Source organism: Manacus candei, unplaced genomic scaffold (assembly GCF_025592945.1).
Source record: "Manacus candei isolate 608988 ecotype Guabito, Panama unplaced genomic scaffold, ASM2559294v1 h1tg000017l, whole genome shotgun sequence".
NCBI lineage: Eukaryota > Metazoa > Chordata > Aves > Passeriformes > Pipridae > Manacus > Manacus candei.
In genome coordinates this window covers 20,368,604-20,380,834 of record NW_026138065.1, presented here as the reverse complement: position 1 = coordinate 20,380,834, position 12,231 = coordinate 20,368,604, and the positions used below count along the sequence as shown (strand labels likewise).

The window sequence follows — 12,231 nt, the reverse complement described above, 5'->3', positions numbered from 1 at the left end:
TGTATGTGAGAAAGGTGGTGCTCAGTCACCACTTTATTCAGTACCTTGCAGTGATGGTCCTGAACTGGTCCTGTTCAGGACTTCAGGTGAGACAGGTCAACAAAGTGCACAGCAAGGAATGAGCTTTAACTGCACAGCTGAAGCCAACTGAGCTACTCCATCCCTGTTGAACGGTGGGGAATAGGACAGAAACCAGGTGAGGGGTGTGGATAACCCCCCCACACACTTAGACCATCCACATCAAGAAATACCCCACTGATTTTGCTACATAACAGCCTATGCTGGTAGGAGAGCATTCCATTGGCTTCCCCAGTCAGCTTATAGCCCTGTGCTTTCCCAAATACCCAGGGAACAGCCCCTTAGCCCTGTAAGAGAGAGACAACTGAGCTTTTTTGATTCCTCACTGTGAAAGAAACACCCAAGTGTTTCTTTAACAAATAATATTACAGCAGCTCTTTCTTGGATTTTACAAAAACATTTAGAAACAATAATTAGATCAGGTACTGATGGATCCTGCTCTTCCTGCTGGATCCTACTGCATTTTTTCTTCTTTCCTTGCCCACAAGCTCAGAGAAGGTAAGGTGGAAGACAACTTAGCCACAGCTGTAGGGTGAGGAGGAGGTATCAATAAATAAAGAATACGCTCCTTTCTGCTGTATGTACTTTTCCCCCCCATCAATAAATTCCCTCAGCAATCCAGTCACTACAGCTCAGCTATCAAGATGTTTTGTTTTATAAGGAAATGTTGTTACAAGAGCAGGCCCAACAATCCCAGCCAAGAAACCATTCTTTTACATACCTATTTATAGGACTGATTCTAACTGCAAGGGTTGCACAATTTGGAAAGGCCTCTTACAGCTACTGTGTTGTTTTTGTGTTACAAATACCGAGATCAAGCTTAAGTACCTTTTTGAACAACTTGTAACAATTGCAAATGTCAGTGATTTGGTCCTTGTATCACTGCAAGGTGTTCAGTTCCCCAATATTTATATAACTTCCTTTAGGCTGTAGGACAGCTGAAAATATTTTGTGTCACAAATTTAAGGGTTTATTCTTCTAAGTGCAAAAAGGCACTAAAGCACTAAACTGAGGTGAGCTGTGCCTGTGTGATGGTCCTCTCCCTTCAAGAAGAAGCACTGTAAAAGGTAAAGGATTCCTCCTCCCCCTCCCCCCAAATTTAGTGCAGCTAGCTACCATGGCAGGGTCTACCCTTTTATAAAAAACTGACAGTTAGAAAGTAGCAATTAATTAGTTTTGATCTGACAGAGCTGTTGGAAGTGTAAACCCCTTCAGGTACTGCTAGTCCCGTATCCTCTGTGAAGCAATTACTTAAGAAGCAAAAATGAAGCAACAATAAAAGTGTAATGAAGTCGACTCAAACAGTGTAGCAAAGACTTTCCCAGCACCCCCTCTCCCCAGAAACTCCTTGAATAGTGTCAGTAAACCAGCCACACAGAAGGGAAGGGAAGCCCAGGACACCTGCCTCAGCTGTTCTCACCACCAGGGAGCAGAGCCAAGCCTTCCACCATACTCACCAAAAAAACAAACCCCCAGCAGCCTGTGCCTCCAACACTTTTGCCACTCAGTGAAAAGCCACAGGTTAGTCAGAGACTTGAGCACTTAAAAAAGGTTATTCATAACAGTCATACTAATTCTCCTGGTCTTCATAAACACAAAGATGTGAGGTACCGCACTAAATACAAACATAAAGACTTTATTGAACGCTGCTCAATTCCCCAAAGATCTTTCATTACAAAATTTTTCCACACAACTGCAATTTAAGAGATTGGAATGGTACTCTGATAAAAGATGTGAAAAATACTTGATCAAGTAAACAGACAAGACTTCTACTGTCAGCTTTCCACCTTTAAGAAACAGACTGCATTTTCTTTAAAGAAAACAAGGAACTATTTCTTGACATTCACTTTCCTCTTTACTATTAAAAATAATAATGCCAATTTTGGTCTCTTCTTCAGTCCATGAGATGCTAAACTAACACAGAAACATCCAAGATAGTCTGTGAGAGAGACCTGCACTATTCTGCAGGGTCCTTGGGCTGATGAGGAGCATCATTGATGGGCTCTCTAGAGGAAGCTCCATCCTCAGCTGTAGCAGGAGGAAATCCCTAACTAGCCCAGGACCAAGACACAGCAAGAATGGGGTAGAGGCACTGGCCACCCCAACCTGTTGCAGCTGACTCCCTACCTTGCCTCCTTCTATGTGAGCATTATATAAATCTAAATCTGACTCCAATCAGGAATTCAAGGACAGCACTGTATCCCAGTTCCTTTCAATGCTGTAAGGGGCACATATTGAGTATCTCAAGTTACTGGTAACGTACCTTGGTTTTATTTGAGAAAATACAGCACAACTAGAAGCCTTTTCTATCATCTTAACCAAAGTATGCAGCAATGTGAAAAGCACATACAAAACAAAGAAAAATGTGTACATAGCAAACTATACCACCTATGTGCAACACAATCAAAAATTCAAGTCATAATTCTCACCACTCCCATAATTATTTCACTCATTAAGGATGATAATTCAGTTCTATGAAACGTTGGAAGTGACAGTCTATCAATAATTAGACAAATTTACAATATGCTGTGATAATGACATCACTTAACTGCTGTATTTAAATTCAAATCCTTACATTTGCCAGAGAAAAAAAGTGGCTGTTTCTTTTATACTGATGAGGTTTCTTTTGCAAATCCTTATATATTTCAAAAGGGTACAAAAAAGAATGTCTGCCGAGTAGAGGTGGTCATTTCTTTTATTTGGCACTTGTATTATGTGCATTGAGCACGTTGTGAGTCTGCTTTTCTGCCATCGCCTTCTTAAGCTTTAACTCCTCTAGCCTTCTCCACAACTCTTCACGTTCCAATTCCTTCTTTTTCTCTCTGTAGAAAAGAGTGAAGGATCGATTTCAGACGTGTTTTAAGTGCAATCTGGAAATGCAGTGACTTAACTGTGACTTACATCTACTAATTCCTCTTGTAAGTTTTTCTCCAAAGCTATTTTTAGAGGCAGTTACAGTTTCCTCAATTAAAAAGTGAGTGTACAAATCAGTAATGGTGAGTGGTGAAACTGTAGCTTTGCTCCAGCCAACGCAGACAATTGCTGTAGTGTGGCCTTGCACAGACAGCTGCAGTTCTAAGAAGCTTCTTTATCACATGCAAACAAAATAAGAAGGGACTAAGCATTATGAGGGGAGAAGAGCACAGCTACTGAAAGGAGACTTGGCACATGGTCTCAGCTGGCCAAGGATAACCTACACCCTGCCTCCCTTACTCCAGCAGTGCTGCTCAGTAGGTCAGTAGGGTAAGAGATGTTTTGCTGAGCTATGAAGCATTCTCCAGCTCAGCTGTCTTCAGACACCCCTGAGGCAGCAGAGCCAGCAGCAGCTGAGCCCAGTTTCACCACACAGGAGAGCATGTGCTCCCTGCACAGGCAGGACAGGGAGCTGGGGACTTCTTGCCACCTCCTGGGCCTTCAGCTCCCACCACACCACTGCATATGGGAGCTTCACAAAAGGGACATCCCGCAGCAAACATCTCATGAGCAGTTCCACTACAGAACCCCACAGGCACAACAGCAAAGTAACATCTGAAATTACATCTCTGATATACAATCTGCAATGGGCATTTGAAAAAAGAACCAGTACCTTTGCCTTTCTGCTTTGTATGAGCTTGTGAGTTCATCAAAAAGCTTGCCATTCATTTCCATCAGGGTTTTCAGCACATTGTACACCAGTGCCACAATGGTTCTAAAACAGAAGCAGCACAGCCATTAGAGTTACTCAATGACAAAGTTAAACTTCACTAAACAAATGTTTGATTTCTTTTTTAGACTCTGAGTTTCTTATTCAAAATACTACTGTAAGGTCAGTGAGTTTCTGAAACAAAATCCTTTTCATTAATTTACAGAGGAAATTATAGTATAGTTAAACATTTTTTGAAACAGCTATTTAACCTTAAATTCCTGACTTCTGTAATATGCACAAGATATAATTATTCATGCTGTGGCTGTACTCTAAAAGCCATTCAATTATGTTAACCTTTAATAAACCAAGTTTTAACAACAACTTTGTAATATTTGAATAATGAAATATGAGAGTCTAGAAAAATAAAACTTCTGGCTAATAGCTTCAAGAAGGCAGCAGAGGAGCCACAGGAGTGTGGTTTAGCACAACCACACAAAGCTTTCCCAGCAGCATTTCTGGGCAGCAGGCAGTGCTGCTGCACATGCCCCAGTAGAGAACTGAATTGAGAACATCAGATAATGGTTTTGGGTACCTTATTTTCTTTAAGAAACTCAAGAGCTGCGTGAGCAACACTGGCTGTGTGTTACTTGGCTGACCTTATTTCCACATTAGGTATAACCCTTCTTTTTGTGATAACATTCATATTTCAATAAACTATCTTAAACACTGTGTTGTTTATCTCCTTTAAATCCACCGTTAGTTACACAGAGAAATACAAAAATAGCAACAAAATGAAACACAAAAAGGTACCTGTCATTAAGCTTACTTATCACTAATCAAAAAGTAGATAAACTGTCTTTCCCCTCTTTTCCCTCACTAGTAGTTCCCCACTGACTGCAAGGCTGCAGCCCTGTGAGCTTGAAAAATGAGTAGAAAAAAAACCCTAAGGAAGTAACCAAAGGACTAGGTTTGCCTTTTCAGTACACTCTGTCCATTGTGGTACTAGGAAATCTCCCAGCTGTTCATCAGAGCCTTGCACTCATTCAGAACACACAGTATGCTTTGCCTGTTTGCACACTTTTAATTCTTCTCTTTTTTTGTACCCTCTCTTTCATGTGGTTTGAAGTCAAAAGCTTATTCAGAGTTTTGGTTTTCTGAGAGGAAAAGCTTGATTTTGAGTATGTGGTTAAGTCCATATCAGACAGCCAGATGGATATAAGCACATTTTGCTGCCCTTCAGAACAGACTAAAACCAAAGGCTTAGACTTTATTCCTCAAACCTCCTTGTCCTCAAGGTATGCAATTATCCTGTGTCTTTTACTTCCTTCATAAAGATCAACTTCTGTCTACAGATAGAGAAAGAGGAATATCCTCCAAATTTGTTGAGGTCCCAAGTATCTTAATATTCAAAGAACTAGTTCCCCAAAATTTATATTCAGTCTTAGCTACTAGATTTACAACTAGACACACCATCTAGATAAATTCAGAATAATTTCAAAGCCTCCAAGGGCTTAAAACAGGACATCTGATTTACTCCAGGGCTTTGGGAGGCTCCTGCTCACCCTGGCTTTTTGCCTGCACAAGCTTCACATTCTGCACAGACTTGCAACTCAATTCAGGGTGCTGGCACCAGCACACTTTGCTTTTTAGTATTTCAGTATCTTTCAAGTATGATATAAAGATACTAATATTTAACTTGTGGCATTAAATATAATATGAAGTAGTCACTCATTTCTCAGTCCTACCATCCATTATACTAGTAGGCATTACTCTTCTCTGAGAATATCTTTTCCCCTTCTTATCTCACTGGGCAGCAATAACTACTTATTAAGACCCAGAATTTTATTCATCTTAAAGTAGTAAAGGACAGTAAAGCATAAATGTAGCAGAAGCAACCCTTGGAAATGGTTTTGGTCTAAGGAGCATTAATCTGCATTTTGAACTAACACATAAGATCAAGTGTGATTACAATATAAAGACCATCATCCAATTTCCTCATACTTTTTAAATAAATTCCAGGTCTCCATCGTAACAATGCAGAACAGTGAAAGCACAATATAGCTGACAGTGGCATTCATCTGTCAAGCTCACAATCCAAACCTGAAACAGTGGACAGTTTATTTTTATAGATAAAGGTAAACACTACATACGGATTCCAGTGTTCTTTGGAGATCTTGTACAAACTGCCAAACATAATTGGTAAAATTTTATCAATGTTCTCTTCAATCAGGCTAAGAATATATTCATTATTCCAGAAGTACAAAGCTCTTTCTGCAACCTGAAACACAAAGTTTAGGGGTCAACAACCATAAAAGAAGTTATTGCAAGGTTGGGGGGGTTTTATACTTTTTTTTTATTTACCTGAAAATGTGAACTTGACACACTCCTGGATATTTGCTTAAATAAAGGCTCTTCTATTTTTTTGAATTGTGACGGTTCTATTACATCTAAGATTTCTTCAATTTCACCTAAAAACATTACCTGTTTATATAAAAAAAGGGATGAGAATGTTCTGTATCGCCATTGTAAACAGAAACAAAATACAGCTTATACATTAGTCATGAATCCTGCAAAGAACACTGTGTATAATTACAATACATTAGACATCCACAGGGTTTTTGCAGCCTAAAAGAAGTCAATCATCCATTTCAGCTACCAGGATACAGTTCTCCTCTTGGGCTTCTTTTGTGTAAACACACTGAATACTTCAAACTGCTTCTGCACTTTATTTCAAGAACGGCTGCAGAGATTACAATTATGCAAGATCTCCAAAGTAAGTTTTGAAGTGATAAATAGTTAATTCCCACATAAAACTGCAACCAGCAGAACCCTGGGTGGGTGGCACAGAAAAATTTAACACCACTCAAAAAAACCAGGGACAACAGTGTTAAGGGATCCCACTTTTAAAGAGCTGTCAGGGATGGAATCTGGTGGCATAAATTAAACTCCTGGTTTTTAAACTCCTTTTAACTACACAGGAGAAACCAGGAAAAGAAAATTTCCCAAGACCATTTAAAATTATTAGCCTACTACAAAAAAAGAAAGTATGTTTATTTACCAGACACTTGCTCAGCATCTCAAACGTGTCACATTGCAGATGACTACCTTCAACCTAGTCTATATCTACTAAAATACTTCTCACCTCAGAAAATTGTTTCTTTATACAATATCTTAATTAGAATGCAACTTTGAATATGGTTTTAACATAGTCAGAACAGAGACATACAAAACAATTACACTGAGTTGCACGACAAAGCTGAGTGCCTCAAGAAGCTTCAAGAACTCCAAGTTTTCTGCAAAATCTCTTGAGCACAGCAGAGGGAAGGTTTGTGAGCCTTCCCCATGCCATTTTACTTCACAGCAGACACCAGAAATGAGAGACAAAACCAACCTCTTTCTGACTGCATGTTTTGGGCCAAAATTTGAGCAGTCCTCTGATTACCTATATGAAAAATACAAACAAGTTAAAGCAGAACAAGTTTCTATTATACACTCGATAAGATAAAAAAAAGTACTAGTTTGCTTTTCCTTATCCAGAGGTTCAGTGAAAACTGAATACAGCTAAATGCAGTTCCACTGAAAATAAAAACTCATTTAAATACTTAATCTTGTTTAGGTTATTAGAATAAGTTCGACCCTCATCACTTCACATGTCTACGATTATCTGTTCACACTCCATTCCCATCCCAGTACATACATTAACTGATAGGATGCTGATCACATCAAAGCATCACAATATGAAGTTAACCCCCCTGTACCTAAATTTCACAGAACGTTTTTTTGTCTTCTACTCATCCATACTTTGTGGAACACCTGCCTTGGCACCAAAGGTTTGGAGCCTGAGAGGAAGCGCTATATGCTGCCTGCACAAACATGTTTTTACAGAGGAGCCATGGCCTCCAACTCTTCCTTTTCTCTTCTAGAATATGAAATGTTAGACTGGAAACTAAAGTAAGAAAGATGTGAACTTGCAGGGAAAATATATTCCAGTAGCTATACCATCTTACGCAAGACCGGAAAGAAAAAAAAAAATCTTCAGGAAAATTAATTGGAAAGTACAGCGCCCAAGAGGAATGGGGAGAACACAACAAAGAAAGGCTGGAGGCATTTTTCCTAGAAAGAAAACATCTCATGTGGCATCTAAATTACAAAATTAATGCTGGCTTGAAAAAAAAAAAAAAAAACTGTAGCTATGTTTCACAAGCAAAAACATTCTCGGAGCTTTCATACACTTTCATTCCTAGAAAAAGACCTCTATTTTTATGATACAACAGCACCTAATTGATCATATCCAAAGGGAAAACTTATTCAACTCTTTGAACACCTTCCATATTTGCTTTTTGTCATGTTGAATTCCTTTGGCTTTCCAGCTGGCCATTTTACTCACAACTACATGTACTACCAAAAGTGGCTTTCCAGAAGAAAAAGTTAGTATGACTTTAAGTGCCCACAAGTCTTTATCCTAGGATACTCACTCATCCCGCTACTACACAACTGACTGTCGCTTCAAATGACACTGAGCAAATGCAGAAGCCTCAGGCAGCTGGTAAAGTTCTATGCTCAAACCCACAAAAACAGAGCAAGTTACAAGGAAAGAACAGTTTCTTCACAAAGCCTTGACCATCCAGTTCCACCCAGCTGGTTGGAAGATGCAGACAACTGAAATATTAACACCAGCATCTGACACTGATGAAGGAGCGGGAGGCCGGGGTCAGCCCACACGGGTGACACCTTTGGCCTCTGGCCCACAGAGGCAGAGCTCCCTCCCTGGAGGCAGCACTGACCTGGCCTCCCCACTGCTCCATGGATGGAGCAGAAGAGCTGGGGCAGGTGGCACAGTGAGGGGGGAGAAGTTTTGAGTTCCCCCATTTCACTGCAGTTACCAGATCAGGCAGTCCTTCGCTCGCTTGCTTCTCCAAGGAGTCAGACTTGCATGAATTAATTACATTTGTTTCGCTAGATTAGTAATTTAAATTTGTGTATGTAAAACCTCTTTCAATCTAGGTCTGTTTTCTGTTAATTACCTTATAACTGAATAACTTATATACTATTGAGATTTCATAATTCTACAGAACAAACCCATACTTTTCCAGGCATAATAGCCCATTCTGCTGACAGCCTCCCTTCCCTCAGAGCAAGGCAAGTAAGCCAAAAAACTTCAGACAAGCACATTTGCCAACAAAAAGTGTGAGAACCTACCATACATCCCTAACTGGAACATGAATTTACTGGTCTCAAGAACACAAAACTGAGTTTTCTAGAAAAGTCCACTTTCCAGCACATGTTACTGCTAGAATGTCTGAGTATACTTTGCTACAGAGACTCATATTCTCAACTTGATAAAGAAATAACAAGTTTGAGTTTAACAGCGTACACCTCAAGAGTATCAGTTTCCAGCTTGACTATGCTTTCATATCAAAAAGCTGACAAATGCACATCTATGTTTATAGATTTTATTCAAAGAAATAGTCAATATAAATGCAGATCTGAGATCCTGTTGCTCTTACTACAAAAGGCTTAAGATTAATATTCTTCCTTGAGCTACAAAATTCCCATAAAGTGACTTACAACAGTAGGCACCTGCTAGAAAACTTGTCCCACCTACAAGGACTGCACGTTTAGTCTGATTTCTTCAATGTAAAGGCCATTGCACTTAGCAGGGTTAGGTAACAAACTCTTCTTGTCAGCTCTGCAAACATCAGCACTGACCTGAGGCAGACTACCATAGCTACAAGAGCTCGGATTGAATGTCCTCTAAATTGACCCTGAGTGACAATTCCTGCCAGAAAAATAACAGTAAGGTATGCGTGAAGACAGCCTTCTGATGGAGTGCTTAAAATATTACTTGACCTAAAGCCAAGAAAAATTTCCAATGCTATCTCATCAGTTGCCCCAAATTTTAACATTTACTTTTCATGCATTTCAGAAAGTTTCTTAAAGCTTCACTTCTTATCATCTTATTAACTTTAACTTCTCTACAAAGCAAGTTTTACTGTGAGTTCAGAGTAATGACCAAAGCAAACACAGGCAGTGACTCTGCAGTGAATTCTCATATCTTCTCCATTCTAAATTCTCCTTCACTGATTAAGAAGCAACCAGAATTGTATATACCACAGTCCAGACAAACCTCAGAATTGCACGATGGCACTCCTACTTCAAAGCCCTACCTTCTTCACTTCAAAGTCTGGGTTTGGATCTTGCATCACACTTGTGTAAATTCATGTCAGGAAGTTCTGACTTTGTCACGTTGTCACTTCATTCACTCCTGCAGGTTTTTATGTAATACTACACACTTTCTGCTCACATATCAACTTTAACTGTCAAAATGCCTGGGTTGTTTTATCGCTTGGCTTAAGGAATGTGGGTTATGCAAGTCCTTTCTCTTCACCCTATCCCACAAAATAAGCTAATTGACCAGTGTAGCTGGGAACACTGCAGCACAGGGGGAAGAAGATGCTTCCAAGCACACAAAGCAAATTGCTAGACACCTTCCACCACCTACAGAATAACTTGTCAGCTGATGGGGAACATCAGTAATGAAGTGCCTGTGCAGAAAACAAGCTTCTACTGAAAGACCAGTGAAGATCAATGGTGCTTTCCTAAAGCTGTTTATCTTTTATTCTTTATAGAAAAAGAAATAGAATTTGCATAAGTTCTTCATTTTTCTGTCACAAAAAAAGATAAAGTACTTAAAACCAGCATACTCCTAGGGAAAATATTTTTGATTGTCCAACTAAAACCAGTTTCTGCTGTAAGCTGGCCTGACATCATTCTGTGTTCCCACGAGCTGCTGCACTGCCCTGGGCCTCTGTTCTTTTTTATGGGCCCTGCCAAAGCCCTTGCACGAAGCACTGCAAAACCCTTTTTAGCTGAGCTGTCAATATGTATTATGGGAGACTGTCTGGCAAAAGCCACTGATGCCTGAAGCACCTGTATTCTGACTGCCAAGAGGCACCCCAGGAACTGAAGAGACAGAGCAGGAACAGTGCCTTTGGAATTTCAGAGTTCTGTCTAAATAAAGTGTTGTTATTCTTTTCAACTTTTGTTTTAGGATCGTTTGTTCCCTAAAACATTACTACTTCATGCAGTGGCTAAGCACAAGCAACTAATACCAAAACCCTTGAAATTTTAGTTCTTATGAGGAGAGAATACAGTTGTGACAAGCATAGTAATTTGCATGATAGAGCACAGAATTAAATAAAAGTTTGAGCCACTAGTATCCTGGCCACAGGTTAAGAGAACTGCCCTTCCAGACCCAGCACTTTGTTAACAACCGTCCTAGATTTAATTCTTTCCCCCCCAGAAAACCTCACCTGTGGATCTTTAATCAGGATAGCACAGACAGCACTGCTATACAATTCGAACAAGTTACACTGAAATATGTAATTGAAATTAAAAATAGAAAAAAAATTCAACTGAAAAACACTTACAGGCTCTGTTAAGGTTGTATCTTTTTCCAGGAACTGTACAACACAATAGGCGAGCTAGAATGTAAGTCATATGATTATTTAGTTTAAACAGACACTGTTTAGACATTGCAGCATAACTATCACAACTTCTAATGGAAGCGCTTCAGATCACGGGCAAACCCAACCCAAAACATCCCTACGCAGCCACTTCATATTAGTCCAAACTAAACAAAACAGCAATTAAAGCAGCAAGATATACAAGCCTGCTCTATCTTACAAAAACTTCCCACATACTAAAAATCATCTTTTTTTGCCTAAAGAAAATTTCCTAAAAGAAAATTACTTCTAAGCTTGACAGGCATTTCCTTAACTCAGACCCAGTAACCAGGTAGATTTTTTTTACATCAATTCCTTTATCAACATTACAAAGCTATCATTTTCAAACATCTATATTTGGGTAAAAAAGGTCATACTTTCAGTAAAAAACAAGTTTTAACACAGGTTTCACTGAGCACACATTGCACACTGCTCAAATACTAGACATCTACAGCACACAACATTCAGTGATAAGATTACAGGTGAAAGAATTTTAACACATTCCACAGCCACAAGAGATCAGGCAGCTGTTGACCAGCTGAGTGCCCTGTCCCAATGCAGCAATGGCCAACAAGTGCCTGTGGAAGGGTGTAAGAAGTGGGGAAGCACAATGTCATCAAGCCATCAGCACTGCTCTCCCAGCCTCTAGTGGTTTCTGTGCAGGGGTCTTCTCAGGCCAAGGTGCGATATTTCATGTTATATACTTGCTTAGAGTTTAGTTAATTAGCACATAGTTGAGTAACTAAACGACCATCCCATGCAGAAACCATACAACAATCCTATCACTGAGGCAGTTACAATCCTAGATTCCATTAAGACTGATTTTAAGAAGTCACAGTATTTTTCATTTAGCCATATAAAGCAAAGACAAAATTGTATACATGTGTTACATTTCACTACTCGGGATGCTTGAATTCAAGCATTACTTTTTCCTTCTTTTTTTTTTTAATCTGTTATGCCAAAGCAGATAATTACAATGCTGTAATTGCAACAGGTCTAATTTATTTCTCTTACCCTTAGGCT

At 39.4% G+C, this 12,231-nt stretch overlaps 1 protein-coding gene across 1 annotated transcript in view; it reads right to left on the bottom strand.

Moving 5' to 3' along the window:
- Positions 1 to 2,326: 2,326 nt before the first annotated feature.
- PPP2R5A (protein phosphatase 2 regulatory subunit B'alpha) overlaps positions 2,327 to 12,231 on the bottom strand; it is a 44,500-nt gene continuing 34,595 nt past the window's right edge. Inside the window, exons 8-13 of the mRNA XM_051783737.1 lie at positions 11,134 to 11,187; positions 7,095 to 7,145; positions 6,065 to 6,184; positions 5,854 to 5,981; positions 3,665 to 3,766; positions 2,327 to 2,900 (exon numbers count right to left, since the gene is read on the bottom strand). Of these exons, the coding sequence (XP_051639697.1) occupies positions 2,774 to 2,900; positions 3,665 to 3,766; positions 5,854 to 5,981; positions 6,065 to 6,184; positions 7,095 to 7,145; positions 11,134 to 11,187 (582 nt within the window). The 3' untranslated portion in view covers positions 2,327 to 2,773. The remainder of the gene's footprint in view (positions 2,901 to 3,664; positions 3,767 to 5,853; positions 5,982 to 6,064; positions 6,185 to 7,094; positions 7,146 to 11,133; positions 11,188 to 12,231) is intronic.